The sequence below is a fragment of the Chanos chanos genome, chromosome 11 (genome assembly GCF_902362185.1).
Source record: "Chanos chanos chromosome 11, fChaCha1.1, whole genome shotgun sequence".
NCBI classification, from domain to species: domain Eukaryota; kingdom Metazoa; phylum Chordata; class Actinopteri; order Gonorynchiformes; family Chanidae; genus Chanos; species Chanos chanos.
Genome location: NC_044505.1, coordinates 20,529,235 through 20,547,195, shown reverse-complemented (window position 1 = coordinate 20,547,195; position 17,961 = coordinate 20,529,235). Strand labels below are relative to the sequence as shown.

The following is a 17,961-nucleotide window of genomic DNA, read 5'->3' as shown; positions in this document are numbered from 1 at the left end:
TTCGATTTGAGGACTGTCGTTCAAGCATGCGATTTCATCAGGAAAGCACTCATTAAGACCTCAAAATGATTATCAACTGTTCTAAACGTTTTCTGATCAGTGCACGGCAAGAAAACAAGCTCCATCCTGGGGAAGCCTATTTATTAAATATAGTTTATTCGTTTACGTGGACTCATCCATTCCAGTGTTACATATTTACGGTCTGATTTTGACCAGTGTTGTGCAAGTTACTGAAAATTAGTAATTAGTTACAGCAACTAGTTTCTTCTTTCAAAAGTAATTGAATTACTTTACCAATTACTGCATATAAAAGTAATTAGTTACTAGGGAAAGTAACCTTTGCGTTACTTCGAAATGTTTGCTTCAGTTTTCTCGTTAGTCAAAGCATAGGCTCACCTCATAATAAGCAAAATACAATCAAAATACGATTCGTTACACACAGTACAGTACCACGAACTACACAGAGGACTCCGGAACCAAAACTGTTACAGTCCTAGTTATCATGAACCCCCCCCCCCAAGAATAGATATCAGTTCAAGTCACACTCCTGTTATGTAGTTCCAGACATACTTCGAGCGTTTCACCTTGCAATTTAAGTGTCGGGCAATAGGCTACTGTACTGTCTTAAGCTGCCAATAGGTGGTACTATAGTCGGCCCTCAGTATCCGCGGATTTAACCAACCGCGGACCGAAAATATTCTGAGAAAAAAAATCCTGAAAGTTCCAAAAGGAACTATGTGTTTAGTCTATTTATTACATGGCTTTGTTGAATACTCCATTCTGATTGGTCAGCTACGTGTAAGTAGGTATAGCTGTACTGTGGTTGAAATTCTCAGCCTGGGCCAAATGAGACTGAGTCTAACATTGAGTCAGATGCAGTGTAAGTTTATTGTATAGTTCAAAAGGCATACAACAAACTGAGTCAGGTCCCGGGGAGTGACTGCTTCTCACAAAGCACCGGTTTTTATACACGTTTTCTCAAAAAAAAGATACACATTACTTTGTCTCTTTGTCTGTGGGGCACCTCTGCCAGCCCATCTTCACAGATTCCTCTCATCGCTGGTTTATGTCACTTTATTATTGTTTAGTTCCTTTAGGTTTACCATACGTCGTCACCAATATTTACTGCCCTGCTAAGTGGTGGAGTAAGATATATCACAAACCTGGAATATTTCACCTTCTCCATATATTATGACTGACCTCAACACTCTGGCAGAGGTGCCGTTCTTTTCCCATATATTATGACTGACCACAACACTCTGGCAGAGGCGCCGTTCTTTTCCCATATATTATGACTGACCACAACACTCTGGCAGAGGCGCCGACCTTATCTCACATGCTGTCCCCTAAAGGGCCACACAGGTCTCTTCTTTCTGAATAAAGAGAACTTGATGTTTCTTGCAATACAAAGGATTGTATAGATATAGCTGTTAATATAAATGATTACATTGATTCACTCCTATAATAATGAATACATTATTGTTACATTGTTTATCATGGTTACTACAGTGGTTATGTTAAAGGAGAGTAATTTTTCTCCTACAGTACGTGGCGAGAGCGTCAAAATTCGCTCAAGCCGCCCTGCCAACAACGCTATCGAACACGGTGGACGCATTGACATTGATGAAATAGTCGGGTACAAGTTCGGCCCGAATGCTTGGTCTTGCAAACTTGTTTAACTGTACGTTCACACTGACTGTACGTTCACACTGAGAGCGGCGAGAGCGTCAAAGTGACCGGAAGTCATTCATTTTCAATGAGAGCCAGCGCCTTTAAGCGGCGAAGAGCGTCGCGGCAAAGGGCGTCGCGGCGAGGGTTGTTTGGGCGTCAAAATACAGTTGAAGTTCGGTTAACTTTATGGTAATGAGATATGACGCGGTTTGGCGGCAACCAATAGAAATTTTGAAGTGCTCCGCTCTAGACAATTGTAGAGAACACAACAGTATAAACTATTGTTCCCACAAGACTTTTGGTCCTAAGCAAAATGGAGGAGAAACTGATTATATCGGTTGTGGGTTTCCCCATGTTGTACTGTAATGTAGGTTATGCACAAACGTTAGTGTTAATTAAAGACCAAGTCTAGTAAACGTGTCCTATAAACTCCATGCTGGAATTTGACCTAGCCTATCATTAACACAAAAGACACACAACAACAAAAAGCTTTTAAGTAGTGTTTTTCATTAGTTTATTTTGTTACGAAATATGTAATCAGCATTGTTTATTTCTGTTAATGCTTCGATTTCGCACCTTCTCATTTAAAATATCTCATAAGGTTAACTTATAGCCTGCTGGTGGTCAGTCAGCACAAAGATACCGCTCGACCTGTTTGTTTGCTTTAAAAACATTTGCATAACCAAGCTTTCCGAAGGAACTTGTACCCGCCTATTTCATCAACGGCAGAGCGTCCACAGTGTTCAACAGCGTCGTTGGCAGAGAGGTTTGGGCGACTCTTGACGCTCTCGCCGCTCTCAGTGTGAACGTACAGTAAGCGGCGAAGAGCGGCGCGGCCGAGGCGGTTCGGGCGTCAGAATAAAGTTGAAGTTCGCTTAACTTTATGTTAATGAGCTCTGACGCAGTTCGGCGGCAACCAGTCGGAGTTTAGAAGTGCTCAGCACTTAAGAATTCTAGAGAACACTATCGTGTAAACTTTTGTTACCACCAAACATTATAGTTCCCAGCACAATGGAGGAGAGCTTGATCATAGCCGTTGCGGGTTGAAATGTTGAAATTTGATTTAGCATGACCGCAACAGTCACACCACACAATTGCTTGTCCTAAGCGCCTATCAGCATAGAGCCTGTCCACGTCCTATTAATGCCATTGCAGCGACGTATTGGTTGCAATTTATATGGTGGGCGCTCGCAAACGAGCCCTCAATGAATAGGAGTAAATGGGGTTAAATGACGAAAATAATAAATTACACTTACGCTTCTAGACGGAAAGGCCAACTTTTATTGTAGTTTATAGAAATAAAGAATCCATGGTACGTTAAAACTGAAATTAAAAAAAAAAATACTAATATCCTTTCGTTTTTCTTACAGGGAAAGTGACTTTGCCCAAAGAACGCTAACATTCTGCTTAGGGCTGTGGTTAGGCGTTACGCGTAACACGCGTCATCCTAAGGGGGTGTGCCATGTATTGAGGTGAGCATGTCGTGTCGTAAAGCGGGCATGTGGTGGACTCTGCGAGATTCCTGCTATGAATGACAGAACGTTGCTCTGAACATATCTCTGAATCTAAAACACTATTTTTTTTTTTTTTTTAGCAGAAGCAACAAAATCATTTTCAAACCACAATTTTGTGTCAAATTACCGATCTCTTCAGCGAGTAGTCGTGTAATAGGCAGGATAAGCGGGAATAGCAGGCCGGTCATTATTGCGAAATAAACCCGGACAGGGTGATGCATGTATTTCTCTTTCAGGTCATTAAAGCAATCGGTAAGTGTTGACAGAAGGAAAATGGTAGGTTGTTGCTGACATGTACTTTGTAGATAGGCCAATGATGGATGCGTCTGTACCGAACCTTTACAGACTTTTTTTCCCTTATTAGTCCCTAAACAATACAGTATAACAACTATCTGCTGTACATAGCATTTACATTGTATTAGGTATTGTAGGTAATCTAAAGATTATTTAAAGCGTACGGGTGGATGTGCCTAGGTTAAATGCAAATACTACGCCATTTTATATGAGGGACTTGAGCATCCGTGGATACTGGTATCCGAGGGGGCCCCTGGAACCAGTTCCCCCGCGGATACCGAGGGCCAGCTGTCCCTAAAAGCGAAACCCACCAGTTAATAAACAGAAGAGATTCACTGATTTTATACAATAGAAATACTTTTAATTTCATGTTTTATCACAGGCATCAATGTTAACAAGGTCTTTAAAAATGCAGATTAATTTTCTCTCAGCTCCCATCATCATCTAGCACACCGACAAACACATACATACAGACAAACTTACACACTCAATCATTCCCTGACAGGAATACCCTAACTAATACAAGGAGGGGGGGGGGGGGGGGGGGGGGGGGGGTAAGAAAGTGACAAGAGGTTTTTTTTTTTGTTTTTTTTCCTTTTCTGGATTAAAATCATGATCAGCCCTAATCCTTCCCTTTCCCATACTTACACACACACACACACACACACACACACACACACACACACACAGACACACACACACGGACACACACACATGCACGCACGGACACACGGCCAGTCTCTCGTCAACAGGGATTCTTGTTCTGAAGTAACTTCTACCTGGACAAAGCAGTGATCCTAAAACAGAGAGACAGAGCAGTCAGTGAGAGATGGTTTAATAATAATAATAATAATAATAATAATAAAAAAAGACCTGTATGTTAATCAACAGCTGACTGTCTGATACACACAGGCAAAGACTGCAAACCCAATGCTTCACTGTTTTGAGAAAGTGCTCAATCTATATACTGAAGACTGTGACTGTGTAAGAAAAAAAATATTCTGAGAAAAAAATGCTTTCTCCTCACTCTACATGAGATTCATCACATTTTAATGATTAATAAATGGTTGGAAATCACATTATCCTAAGCATTTCCATGGGCATATAATCTTTTTTTTTTTTTTCCTTTAGCATACAGTTCCTGCAGCTTTTGTATGTAACAGAATACGACGTTGGCTGTATTAATAAACAAGTCAGCCCTGTATATCCATAATCCTTCATTTGTACTCTGTGTGTAAAAACCCTGAGTCGGGGAATGCAGCTGATTTTTGGGTCAATCTGGTACAGGCCAGGCATTATGTGAAACCAGTTTAAAATGGAATGTAATTATACTGGAGAACAACTAATATTATATAATATAGCTGCAGCACATATATTATATATGTAATATACTATTATATGTTACTACCTAATATTATGTAATAAAATTAAAGAATGTGCGAGTGTGTGTGTGTGCGTGTGTGTGTGTGTGTGTGTGTGTGTGTGTGTGTGCGAGGAGAAGGAGTGGCTCACTGTAGCTTCTCCTGTAGCAACTCGAGCCTCTGTCTATCCACGTAGCGAGAGAAGAGGGAGAGAAGGTTGGGAGGCGTGAAGAGAGGAGGAGACAGCGAGGAAGGAGGCACGTTTAACAGCTCCCTCGTCACTGAGAACACCAACTCCGTCCTGAGGGAGAAAAGCAAAAGGAGGAGATTGACATGGAGGTCATTAAAGCCGCTGCCTGCCGGAGACGCAGACGGAGATGTTTGGCGTTGGACGTTCCCTGAGGTCTCTCACCATCGATTGTCATCCATGAGTTGACAGTTGGGATCAGAGCTCTGCATTCTTTCACCCTCACTCAGAATCAGATAAAGCAGCGTCACACCAAACTACAGACAGAGAGAGAGAGAGAGAGAGAAAATAAATACACCTTGAGAATATACCTCTAAAATATATGTCTTATATGTATTGCAATTTAAACCTCATACAGTTACTCAGGTGACACGATGAGTTGATCTATCTGCTATCCCATTTGCTAGATGTGCTTACATAGGTTCACTTAAACATCGAGGTTATCAGGTTGACTGGGTTTACGGTCAGTCGTAGCAATACTGCAACACTGACAGGTAATACCCATTCCCATTTGCTGGTTTATGTAAGAAATACCGCACTGTTCTGCAGACAGGGTCTTAATAAGGTTCAGTGTTTCGCAGAATATTTTTGTCTTTGGAGTGGGATGAAAGTGCAGTGCTGAGCGGGGTCATTATTTGGCAGAGTATGTGACGTGCTTTAGGCGCACTAGGTACCTTATTTTGCAGCACTTTTTGAAGCTGACCCTCGCTGCCCTGCAGCTCCTGCAGCAAGTCAGTGAGGGCGGAGCTCGACATGGACTGAATCACCACGGCAACTGGCTCCACCAACCAGCACAGGACCTTGGGTTAAAGGACAGAGGATCACAACCCACTTCAATATGGCTGTTCAAAGGTGTTCCAAGGTATTGGTAAGATTAGAGCTCCATTCATTAACAATTTACAGCATCATTTGTGTTTGACTGGGTGGGTAGATGGAGCCTCTCAGAAACAATAAAGAGGTTTTGAATGGATATCAGGTCCTTTTATTTCCAGGCACTATGGAAGTGAAAACTTAAAAGCTTCCAGAAGCTGCACTACTGCCCTCTTTTAGCCATGGAAATGTTTTACCTGGTCCTGCTTGTCTTTCTTGGCAAGAGCTGGAAGGTTCCGGGAGATTCCCATGACAACAGCGGCAGCCTGGGGTGGGGGCAGGAAGGGGAGGAGCCTAGCAATAAGGCGCTTCCCCTTCCGCACAGACATGATCATCAGACACTGTTCATCACTCACTCTAAAAGGCCAGAGAGAAAGAAGATCAGAAACCATTCTGTTTTACGCTCCTGAACGGTGAATAAATGATCAGGTTACCAATCTCTTCAGTGATCAATAAGTTTAATCAGGTAAGAACAGAACACCACATTCTCTCATTTTGGAAAGTCTCCCTCTCTCACACACACACACACACACACACACACACACACACGCAAACATTTTGGTAACAAACACAGTCACACTTCCTTCCATTGTATTCACAAACTTCCATGATTCCATTTCTCACCTATTGTACCAATTTTTACTCACACACAATCACACACACACACTCATGCACGCACTCAGACTAAAGCCCGACCAATATAGGATTTTTAGGACTGATCCCAATTTCAATATTTGAGGATTTAAAGATCCGATACCAATATATTGGCCAATACTCTTTTTTTTTTTCCTTTTTCAGAAACACATTACATAAACAAAGATTTTCCCTAATTTGTAATTATTTAAGAGTCCTGACCAAGATAAAATGACATAAAGCAGTTTAAAAATAAACTTGTTTTATTGTCATAAATAGCACTATGAACAAAAGTACAACAAAATATACTGAACTTTTGATAAATAATGCAGGAAACTGCTACAGTGACATAGCGTCAACGCTGCTGCTGAATGCATCTAATACTTGTCTGCAACGAGGACTTGCAAATTTGGGATTTCACACTACATGTTTGAAAGAGAAGCTAGAAAACTTTATCTGGTTACCAATCCATGTTACATACTTGTTCAGCTCACATGTACCCTCTGGTTTAATAATTTTCAATGCACCAACTGTAACTACAGACATGTGAATCGCAGCTATATTTACCATTGCTTCATTTAGGCAGAATAAATCAAACGCTATAGTTTAATCGCTCATTAACGTTAGTGGTCTTCCACTGATAAACAGGGCTAGCTTTGTGGGGAATCGAATTATAGGCTGCTGTAAGCGATGTTGCCAGAGAATTTTGAGAAGTGACGAGGGAGAAAAGACAGGACCGTTTTTTGTTTACTCGCTAGAACTGCCACACTGTTTCATAAATAAACACTGTTTCATAAATAAACCTACAGAAAAGTTTGTCAACAGCTTAGCCTACACCACTCGACTACCATCACGTTAAATTTAACTTTGACGTTTGACTGCCAGTACCCCCGACTTTCATGTTACTGCAGCAGAACCAGGCATGGCTGAAATCAATGTCATAACATTGGCTGAAGGATCCATCTTCCGTCTACCTGTTTCTTTTTAATTGTCATTTATTGGCCGTTATAAATGCTGATACCGATTTATACCTGCAATTAGCTCATATTGACACACACGCGCACACACACACACACACACACAGACACACACATCCAGACACACACCCAGACAGACACACCTGTCGTCCCACTCCTTCTCTTTGAGGGAGTTGTAGAGTTGCAGCGTGTTGGTTTTGTGCTGCTCCAGCAGGGCCTCCCTCTGCTCCTCTGGCGTCTGGAGGAACTTCTTCTCAAAGTCCTGCACCTCCAGCAACAAACTGTACATCTAACCAACATAAAACACACAGGGAGAGAGGAGAGAGTTACAGAGAGGCGACCACCAGTCAAAAACACAGCAGTCTCCTGTACTGACAGGAGAACATCCCGTAGAAGAGGATTTTGTGTGTGGCAAATGTACAGAGTGTAATGGAAACTCTATGGAGGTAGGCGGTGATGTCAATAATCCTAAAGTGTCCCACACATTGTTAAGATCTGACAGCGGAGATGTCCAAACCAGACATAATCCTCTGTCTTTATTTACCCTTTCCCCTCATCCTCACCTTCTCCACAGTGTAGAGGATCTGTCTTCTCTTGTTCCAAACCTGCTTCTCTCTCTTCTCCTGCGTGACGGAAACAAGGGATGACCCAGTGAGAAACAAAGAAAAAGAAACACTGAACAAGTTAGGGGGTCGTGACGGAAAACACAGAAGTCGCGGTTCGGTTCACACCACGGTTTTGACGTCACGGTTTGGTACGAGTTCGGTGCAACGGGGGAAAAGCAACAAAAACCCCCGAAATGTATAAAGCTAGGTTTCTTTCATTTGTTTTGAACAGACAGTAGCCTAGTGCAAGTTACAGTTTGTTCCATATAGTGTCATATAGTCCTCCCTGAGGTGGTTGGTACAGCCTGTTGTGCATTAAAGGTGCTGTAGAATGGAAATCACGATTTTCCTTGTCCTTTTGAATTCACTGAGATGAATGTGCTATGGAAACATTGTCAAAGTATGAAAACATACACTCTCCTCCTACAGCCGTACAATCTATGTGAAGAAAACAAGCCTTTCTACAGCCCGTTCAGAATTCCATGTGTTTGTGACGTCACACCTGCACATGGCCACCTACACCAGCGTGTAGCCAATCGTAGGCTATTGATGGCCGGCATTGCAATCTATTATTCATTAAGAATTGCGGTTTACTTCTTACTATTATGTACTGGTAAACAAGGACATAAGGTCCTTGAAAACATATGTCATCATATGTTTGCACCACAATCCGATCCCAAATCTCAGAGAGAAGAGAACAAACCAACTATGAGAGAGTGAAATGAGAGACTGGCGCTTGTGAAATTCGGTTTTGCATCGCGTTCATCAGTCTTCGCACATAGGCTACCGCGTATTCTCCGTACGACTGCATGCACCGAACCGTTACGTCTCTGCCGTGACGGTTCGGGACGAATACTCGTACCCTTACACTCCTAGAGCAAATATATGCCAACCACACGGCAGAGACATAAGAGTGATACATCACCCACACAGATGGACAGTTAAAAACGTCACAGCCGGGTAATCCAAATGAGAAGAGGGAGAAACATATGAAAACTACTTTCACTGTGTTCCTCACTATACCAGAGGTTCTGGGATCCTGCAGGACTAACACACTGGATGCAACAGATCAACGAATCACAGAGCCTTCCGTCAACCAATCCAGGTGCATCAAGTGATAGACCTCCATATTAATGATTCTGCAGCTGGACTAGGGGAGTACTGAGTCTAGGACTAGGACAGACGCAGGACAGGATTCTATCAGGCAGCTTTTGGCTGCTGTGTGTTAGTGCTTCGTACAGAGATAGGATGAAAAACGCAGACACAACACAGACCTCATCATCAGTGCGAGTGGTCACCACGGCGTCGATCATCTTCCTGGGGTTGTTCACGCTGGAGACAGTCAGTTTGCCCAGAGAACCCGCAAACTGCACTGTAACACACACACACACACACACACCCCTGGCTTAATCCTTCATTCACAAGGATAAAACCCCACTGGAACAGGGAATCATTAGAAACCACAGGCAATGACGTAACTGTTTACAAGCAAAGGCTAATCCAAAGAGCGAGGCCTCTGTTTGATCAGAGCATCAGCTTTATACTATTACTACGACTAAACACATGGCCAAATGCAGTTTATTTAGTTTGGCTGATGATCCAGGCTGCAAAAAAAACAAAACAAAACAAAAAAACGAACCACTCGTGACAACCCGATTAATGTTCTCGAGTATCTTAAAGTTTCAGACACATACATCCTGGACTAAAGTGCCCATACAGTTGCAATCGGAAATTTTCAACCCTCTCACCTCAAAAGACGTTACAGCGATGAGAACCGAGGTTAATGAAAACATATGACAAAAAGCCTCATTAAAGAACAAAAAAATATTTTATGATGCATATTTGAGTTAGTTTGAGAGCATAAATTGACTTAACTTCAAATGAAAAATGTAACTCTTTTCAGAAATGTGCATGTGCGCTATTATTCAACCCCCAGCTTCAGCACTTTGTGGGGCATCCTTTAGCCTTTATATAACCTCTAATAAGTGTTTTCGGTGATTGCTGACAAGCTGCTTACACCTCTCTACTGGAATCTTTGGTCATCCTTCACATGAAAAAAAAAAAAGCCTCTAGCTCGTTGCTGTTTGGTGGCTTCCGCGCTGCAACTGCCTTCTTTAAATCCCGCCGAAGATTTTCCATGGGATTTAAAACTCCAGGGACTGAGAAGGCCACTCCCGGAAATTCCAGGATCTATTTCTCAACCAAGCTTTGGCTGACATGGAGGTGTGCTTGGGATCACTGTCTTGTTGGAGAGTCCAATGATCACCGAGGTTCAATTTCCCCAATGGAAAGGCATCACTTTCCCCCTTCAAATGGCCCGGTATTTTTGGGAATCCGCAACGCCAGTTGCATGGTCAAAACTGCCAGTTCCTGAAGCAGAAAAAAATCCCTACATCATCAATGATCCAGTTCCATGCTTGACCGCGGGGATGGTATTCCTCTGGTCATGAGACTGGCCTTTCTCACGCCAGACATACCGCTGGTCCATGTGTCCAAACAGTTCCAGTTTAGTTTCACCAGTCCATGGAACTGTCTCCCAAAGCTCTGCAGTCCTATCCAAATTCCTCCTGGCATATTCCAGTTGACCTCTGGTGTTCCTCCTGGTCAAGTGGAGTGTTCTTAGTGTCCGGCCACGAAGTCCTTGTTTATTTAGTGCTCATCTTATAGTTGCCACTGAAGCACTTATCCCGGCATTCAACAGGTCATTCTGTAGGTATTTTCCAGTAACACGGGGGTTTTTATCAGTTGTCCTGATTAAGTTGCTAAGGACTCTTGATGAAATTTGGGCTTTCTTCCATGGACAGGCAGGTTTGCAGCTGTACCATAAGTTTTAAACTTCCTTAAAATGCTCCCAGTGGTGTTTCTTGGGATGTTAGATTTTTGGGAAATCTTCTTATACCAAATGAAAAACTTTCCTCTTTTAGCTTTTGTGAAAGCTCCTTAGTCTTACCCATGATTGCAACTCAACTTGAACACCTTCATGGGTGGGGTTTATATATGCATCAAAGTTGAAGCAAATTAAGGATCATTATAGAGTTCCAAAAGGCTTAATTATGTTTTAACTCCACTTTAGGCCATAAAAACTAGCAGAGGGTTTTAGAAACAGCAATATTATATAGGGGTTGAATAATTGTGACATGGCTAGATTAACAAAATATCCTGTTGCTCTCGAATTCTACATCATACGTTTTCTTGGTTCATTTTATGTATCACTCAACTGATAAAGAAGTCATCCAAAGCAAAATCTAGCTCTTTGAAAAAACTCTCATTAGTTAAATCCTTACAATCTTTGGGGGGTTGAATACTTCCGATTGCAACTGTAGCTCTTTGATTACGAAGTTTTCTCTGTGTCTGGACACACACTGTGATGTAAATGTATTCACTACTGATGTCTGATTCTGATTACAGACAGACACATCAGCACCACGGGACATGACTGACTGCAGTGGTAAGAGCAGTATTGATCGCTGCTGAAAGCAACTACCTTGCAGATGTTGTGATGTATTGATTAGGTGGTATAGTGGTGGATGGGTGGTTAGGATATTGATATGGAGGCGTGAAGGTGTAGGGGTGGGATGCTGACAGGGTGGTGTAGTTACCTGGGCGGTAGGTGTGTTCGAGCTTGGCCACCTGAGGGGTGATGAGTTTGGTGGTGTGCTCCTTTCTGCTGCTGTCTCTGTCCCTCTCCTGACGCTTCTCCATCTTCTCATAGTAATTCTACACGACACACATTGACACCAGATCACCTTAGACATCCTACCCAGAATCACACCGGCACAGTGTACAGCTGCAATGAGGACTCATGGTTTTGAGTGCGTTGCAGTCTGATAGGGTAAGCAGGTAGCTGCACAGGGCTGTATGCGTCTGTGTATGTGTGTGTGTGTGTACCTGGTAGTAGTAGTAGCAGCAGTAGTAGTAGTGTGTGTGTGTGTATGAGATAGACTACCTGGTGGTGGTAGAAGTGTAAGTTGTGAGTGTGTGTGTGTGTGTGTGCGTGCGTGTGTGTGTGTGCATGCGTGTGCATGCGTGTGTGTGTGACAGAGTACCTGGTAGTAATAGTAGTAGTAGAAGCAGTAGTAGTAGAAGCAGTAGCAGTAGTAGTGTGTGTGTGTGTGTGTACCTGGTAGTAGTAGTCATCCAGGTAAGGGTCAGTGCTCTGGAGCTGCATCATCTGGATGCGAGCCACCCACTCTTTCTCTCTCTGAGTCATGAGATTACTGTAAGGGTCTCTATTCCTCCTGTCCCCAGCTCCACCTCCCCCACCTCTCCCTCCACGATCACTGCAAGACACGCATCAAAACACACCCTCAGCAGGCAAACTTTCAATACGCCAACAAATTCAAAAGCAATAAAAGAAAAAAGTAACCAAAATAACCCAAACATATCTGACTGAAAGGCACATTAGCGACACGCACGCGCACACACACACACACACACACACACACACACACCCCCCCAACCCTCCCCACGTGTGTAGATACTGACCCTCGGCTCTGCAGTCTCTGCGTGAGCATCCTGCGGTGCTGGGGGTGGAGATGGGTGGTGTTGTGGCGGATGGGGTTGTGGTTGGGCGGAGGAGCGTGTGGCCCGACTCGCTGTGGCGGCTGGCCGAAAAACGGCCTGAAGCCTCCGCCGCCTCCCGGCAACAAAGGTGGCGCTGGACCGGGACCCCTCGGAAACGGGCCAACCTAAGACACGCACGGGGCGACATTAACTCTGAATAGACTTACAAGGGCCGCAAGACACATGGTAATGCACATAATGTACCTTCGCTCCTAATGATTTCATCTGTGAGATGTCATAGCCTTAAAAATGATGCTTCTGCGTGGATGTGTCTGAGAATGCTGACCTGAGAATTAAGCAGCTGGGCCCGCTGGATCTGAGACAGAACCGGGCCCACTCCGCCTGGGAACGGAGGTCGACACAGTGGAGAGTTCTGAAAGAGAGAGAGAGAGAGAGAGACAAAAAGAGAGGGTGAACGATAAACAGAAAAACGCTATCGTCGGTCACAACCCATCAAACAAGAAGGACTGAGATAGAGGAAGATAGAGAGAGAGAGACAGAGAGAGAGAGACACAGAGAGAGAGAGACAGGGAGAGAGAGAGTCAGAGACAGAGAGAGAGAGACAGGGAGAGAGAGACAGAGAGAGAGAGAGACAGAGAGAGAGAGAGACAGAGAGAGAGAGACACAGAGAGAGAGAGACAGGGAGAGAGAGAGTCAGAGACAGAGAGAGAGAGACAGAGAGAGAGAGAGACAGAGAGAGAGAGAGACAGAGAGAGAGAGAGTCAGAGAGAGTCAGATTCAGAGAGAGTCAGAGACAGAGAGAGAGAGACAGAGAGAGAGAGACAGAGAGAGAGAGACAGAGAGAGAGAGACAGGGAGAGAGAGACAGAGAGAGAGAGACAGAGAGAGAGAGTCAGAGAGAGAGAGTCAGAGAGAGAGAGAGTCAGAGACAGAGAGAGAGAGGCAGAGAGAGAGAGAGGGAGAGAGAGAGAGAATCAGAGAGAGACAGAGAGAGGGGTATAGGGGGGGCTAAGGGGGGGGACTCACAGCTATATTGAGGAGGGTGTTGGGAGACAGGCGCTCGGGGAAAGGAGGGGGGTAACGGTGCTGGACCGGCGCTCTGACATGCACAGCGGTGGGATGGTGGATCTGGAAAAAGAGAACAAGTCACTCACACCTGCATGGCTACACTCTCAGCTCTACACTACGGACTGGACACACGGGCAAGGTACAGAGACAAAAGGCGCACGGGTTTGGGGAGAAAGCTCTCTCTGCTGCAGAGCGCTTTTTCTTCAAGAAGTCTGTCTGAGCTTGGGTTTTATCCCAAATCATCCACGCCATGCATGATTTAGTCAAATCCTACATTTCTGAGCACGCCTGGGAGAGCTGAGTCACCTGTTCAATTATAAATCAACAGAACTGCACAGACAAAAAATACTTGACCTTGGTTCAAAGAGGCTTCCGATACATTATACTCAGCTCACAGTAGACAGAGAGGTAAAGTGACATTGGCTACATCAGCAGATTTCAGAGGGGAAAGGAGCAGCACAAATAAAATCCACAGACTTCCAAGAACACAGAACAAAAGGACAGTATGCAAAGTTCAGGATTACACACAGACTATTGGACTGCTGGAGCTTCAAAGACTTACATATTTACACACACACACACACACACACACACACACACACACACAGTAAGCCAATGTCTGTTATACAACAACAGAGAAACTGTGACACAGGCCAAATGCTTGAAAAGAGACCGACCTGATGATTCATGGGGTGGCTCATTGGCTGTTTGGGAGGTGTTCCAATGGGCACCGCCCTCACAGGTGGGCTACCAATCACAGGTGAGGACGAGCGTGGAGGCGGAACTCTTTCGGACAAATCCCGACCCTCCTCGCTTCTGACTGGAGGAGGCCGCTTGGGAAGGCCCACCTCTTTGATGATGGATAAGAGTGGACTGTCCTGAACGGTAGCAGGTAGAGGAGGGGAAAAAAAAAAAAAACACATTTAAAAAAGGATGGTCTCTCTCCTTAATGTTACATGAAAGGCCAAAATGCCACTGGACAGACATGGAGATAGAGGTTGTGCGGTGAACAGATCTTGAGTGGTTTTACCTCCATGTGACTCGGCAGTCCTGGGGTAACACTAACGGGACCAAAACCCATACTGTTCTCCCAAATATTGTGAGAGTTCACCTGAGCGCAGCAAGGAGATGAGGAAAACATGAGACATTTTATTAATTCTCCAAATTTTTTTCCCCCCCCCCATGGTGTTGATGTTGACAGTAGGTTGAAGAAAGGCAAAAGTCTGGGGAGTACCTAAGCAAATCAGGAGCTATTCCTCTACTGCTCAAGTTAGCGTGAGAAAGAGTTGCTATAGTTACCTGTAAACGTTCACTCACCTGTGGCAGGGTTGCTGGCCCTTGGTGCAAAAGGTGCTGATGCTGCTGGTAACTTAGCAACGAGGAGGGAGGGGCTGACAGCCCTGAGGGCGGGGCCTGAGAGGGAGCCATGGGAGGGAACCGGGGCCGGTCCGACCCGGCGGTGCCCACGCCGGCGATGGCCGGGTCCGAGCCCAAAATGAGACGGGCCAGCGATTCGGCGAGGTCGCCGTCGCCCGCCTCCTCCAGGCCGGGGGGCGGGGCCGAGGAGGAAGAGGAGGAGGACGCGGGGGGGAGGGAAGAGGAGGAGGAGAGGGGCTTGCCGCTCGGGGGGGGAGGGAGGACGGAGGTGGCAGAGGGGGCATCGTTGGCTCCCCCTAACCCGTCTCGCACTCTCTCGTCCAATTCGGCCAGACGCGCGTGCTCCTCCTGCCAGTCGTCGTCTGAGGAAACATCACCGACAATCAAAAAAACAGCCGTGCGCCCCAGAGGAGCCCACGCACGGCACTACGAGAAAGCCTCTGCTCCTGATGCTCCGTCCTCTACGACAAACTAACCAAACCAAAGAGGGTGAGTATACGTACACTCAACCTACGTTTGGGACAGCGCGCTACGAAAAAAAAAGGGGGGCGCACTGTTTTGGAGTTTTGGAAGGGACTTCATCTCTGTGTGTTCAGGGGTTGTCCAAACAAACAGAGTTACCATGGAAGCAACAGTAGTTGGACTAACTATAATTGAAGACATGTGCTTCTAGTTTTTCCAGGATAACTGAAAATCCTCTTGGTGAACAGCCACTCATCAACTGGATGAGACGTACTCACAAGACCACCCACAAAGCAGACAAAACTGATGCAGGCTTTTGTTACAGTTCCACACTAAAACAATTTCCAATCTTATAGAGGTCCTGGTATAAGATTCAGATATGTTATGCAAGGACTCCATCGTCAGTTATAAACATCCCAGTGATACATATCATGTCTGCATAATACACATGGAAAAACTCACCAATCGCCCCTGCTCCAAAAGTGTCATCGTTAAACTGATCGATTTCATCTTCTTCCTCTACCAGCCCCCCCTCCTCCTCCTCCTCCAGGGTACAGTCTTCATCAAAGGACTAGAGAATACGGAGCAAAAAGAAACAGGGCTCAATATTTGCAAAAGACGTACGATTTTATTCAGGGTTTTTTTTTTAGAGCGAGACTGCACAAATAATGGTACAATGCTAGCCAGAGCAGACCAGCGACAGCGGCAACTCATAATAGAAATCACAAATTTACTGATGAACGGTCGGACTAATAAAGCGGTTTGAGCGCGAGGTGACATCGCAACAGACAACATAGCAATTTCGTGAGCGCTGCTTAAAAAACAAAATTTACATTCATAGGTCAGATAAACCCCACATTTAAAAAATAAAACAACGCCTTTGACTGTCCAGCTATATAGTTCAACAACAACACAAAGCAGTTAGCGTTTCTTGGCAAATTATCTTAGGTCACTGGTCAAAAGCACCAACGTGTTCTTGCTAATAATGAGCCACCGTTTCATTTTCTTCAGAGGACTGTATTCAGAATGGTGTCTGACTACAGAATCTAAGGGTTAAACCTACAGTTAAAGAGTCACTAAAAGCACTAAAATTCAATCTTGTCGTTGTCAGGTCATACACTATACTAGCTTAATAACTGAATGTGAGGTATAGTTATTTCTCACTGAAATCAGCCAGCGTTAAACTTAGCAAGTCAGTTAGCTTCCATTGCTAGCTCGTTACATCACGCGTATCGAACCTGTTTGACTAAGCTATTATCTGGACCGAGGTATTACTTTTTCAGTTACTTTTATCGGACAGTGATTCACATGTAAGCAAAATATACTACTGGCCCGAGCAGGAGTTCCCTAGTCGCGCAATCTGCACTCGGGAGAGTTAAAGAGAAAGACAGGGTATCACAGGCCGCACGTAAAATTCTGCTAACAGTGTCGATAAACAACGCCACAGTTTTCTCTTTTGGGCTTCAAAACGGTTTAGCTCGCTTCTTATGAGCAAAGTTAACTCATGTAAACTCGCAGAAAACATGAATGCAGAGTAAACAATGGACTTACCTGAAATCGGAACATGTATCTTTAGTCCGGGAAAGGTAGCCTGATTTTCCCAAGTGTCAGTGTTCCGTGAGGCGCCGCGCAAATTACGCAGCAAAGGGCTTCGCGTGAACGCGCATACGCTGGGTCACCCGGCTTGGGCGAGCACGTCGTAAAGAGACGTACAACTTTGCCACGAGTGATGTGTTGTATGCAGGTAGCAAGTTTACACAAGGTGCTTAACTTGCAATCGCTCCACGTGTGTGTGAACCGTCTGAGGCAAATGTGGAACATTTTCTCAGTACATTTTTAAACAACTTCACCGTAATAAATCTAACCAATACATGTAAAGTGAGTATCATTGTATCACAAAGGAATGAAAGCTAGATTACAATGTGCATTGATGATTAATTCTCTCTTTAATTAATTTTAAGTTTCGAGTGTTCAATGAATTACTATTTAAATAAATTTACAGATCGTAAGAGTGATTACCACGCAAATGAGCACTGAGCTAAAATATCATCGTTTCAGGAACTTTTAACAGTAACCTGCTAAAGATAATGGTCCACTATTTGTACTCTTGTCTTAAATATGCTACAACTTTTTCTTTGGTCACAAGGATATTATAGAAAGCATTAAAAAAACAACAAAAAAAACTGAATATTGTTTGTGGTCTCCATAATGTGGCTGTTTGATAGCTAATATCATTATTTGAGCAGTAAGAAGGGTTGGAGTGACAAGTTACCCATGTCATTGGGAGGCACGTGAGCTATGACACATACTGTATCTGCCCTAAGTCTTGCAACAATTTGAAAGTCATAAAAAGAGGGAA

General features: G+C 44.2%; 1 protein-coding gene across 1 annotated transcript; it reads right to left on the bottom strand.

Moving 5' to 3' along the window:
- Positions 1-4,143: 4,143 nt before the first annotated feature.
- patl1 (PAT1 homolog 1, processing body mRNA decay factor) lies at positions 4,144-17,219 on the bottom strand. The gene is made up of 18 exons (XM_030787953.1): positions 17,154-17,219; positions 16,065-16,173; positions 15,081-15,502; positions 14,794-14,874; positions 14,441-14,641; positions 13,722-13,823; positions 13,022-13,108; positions 12,658-12,860; positions 12,293-12,452; positions 11,772-11,889; positions 9,447-9,544; positions 8,131-8,190; positions 7,711-7,856; positions 6,155-6,314; positions 5,762-5,887; positions 5,253-5,344; positions 4,992-5,141; positions 4,144-4,276 (listed from the first exon to the last, which is right to left on the bottom strand). The coding sequence occupies exons 1-18, from the start codon at positions 17,166-17,168 to the stop codon at positions 4,255-4,257; spliced, it is 2,352 nt and encodes a 783-aa protein (XP_030643813.1). The 5' UTR covers positions 17,169-17,219; the 3' UTR covers positions 4,144-4,254.
- Between the last annotated feature and the right edge of the window lie 742 nt (positions 17,220-17,961).

What these genes read in the sequence shown, in the direction of transcription:
- patl1 (XM_030787953.1), bottom strand. An exon ending in CGAACACACCTACCGCCCAG is followed by an intron (nt 9,545 to 11,771) that starts GTAACTACACCA and finishes TGTGTGTTACAG; the next exon opens with TGCAGTTTGCGGGTTCTCTG. An exon ending in TCCTCTACACTGTGGAGAAG is followed by an intron (nt 7,857 to 8,130) that starts GTGAGGATGAGG and finishes TATGTTGGTTAG; the next exon opens with ATGTACAGTTTGTTGCTGGA.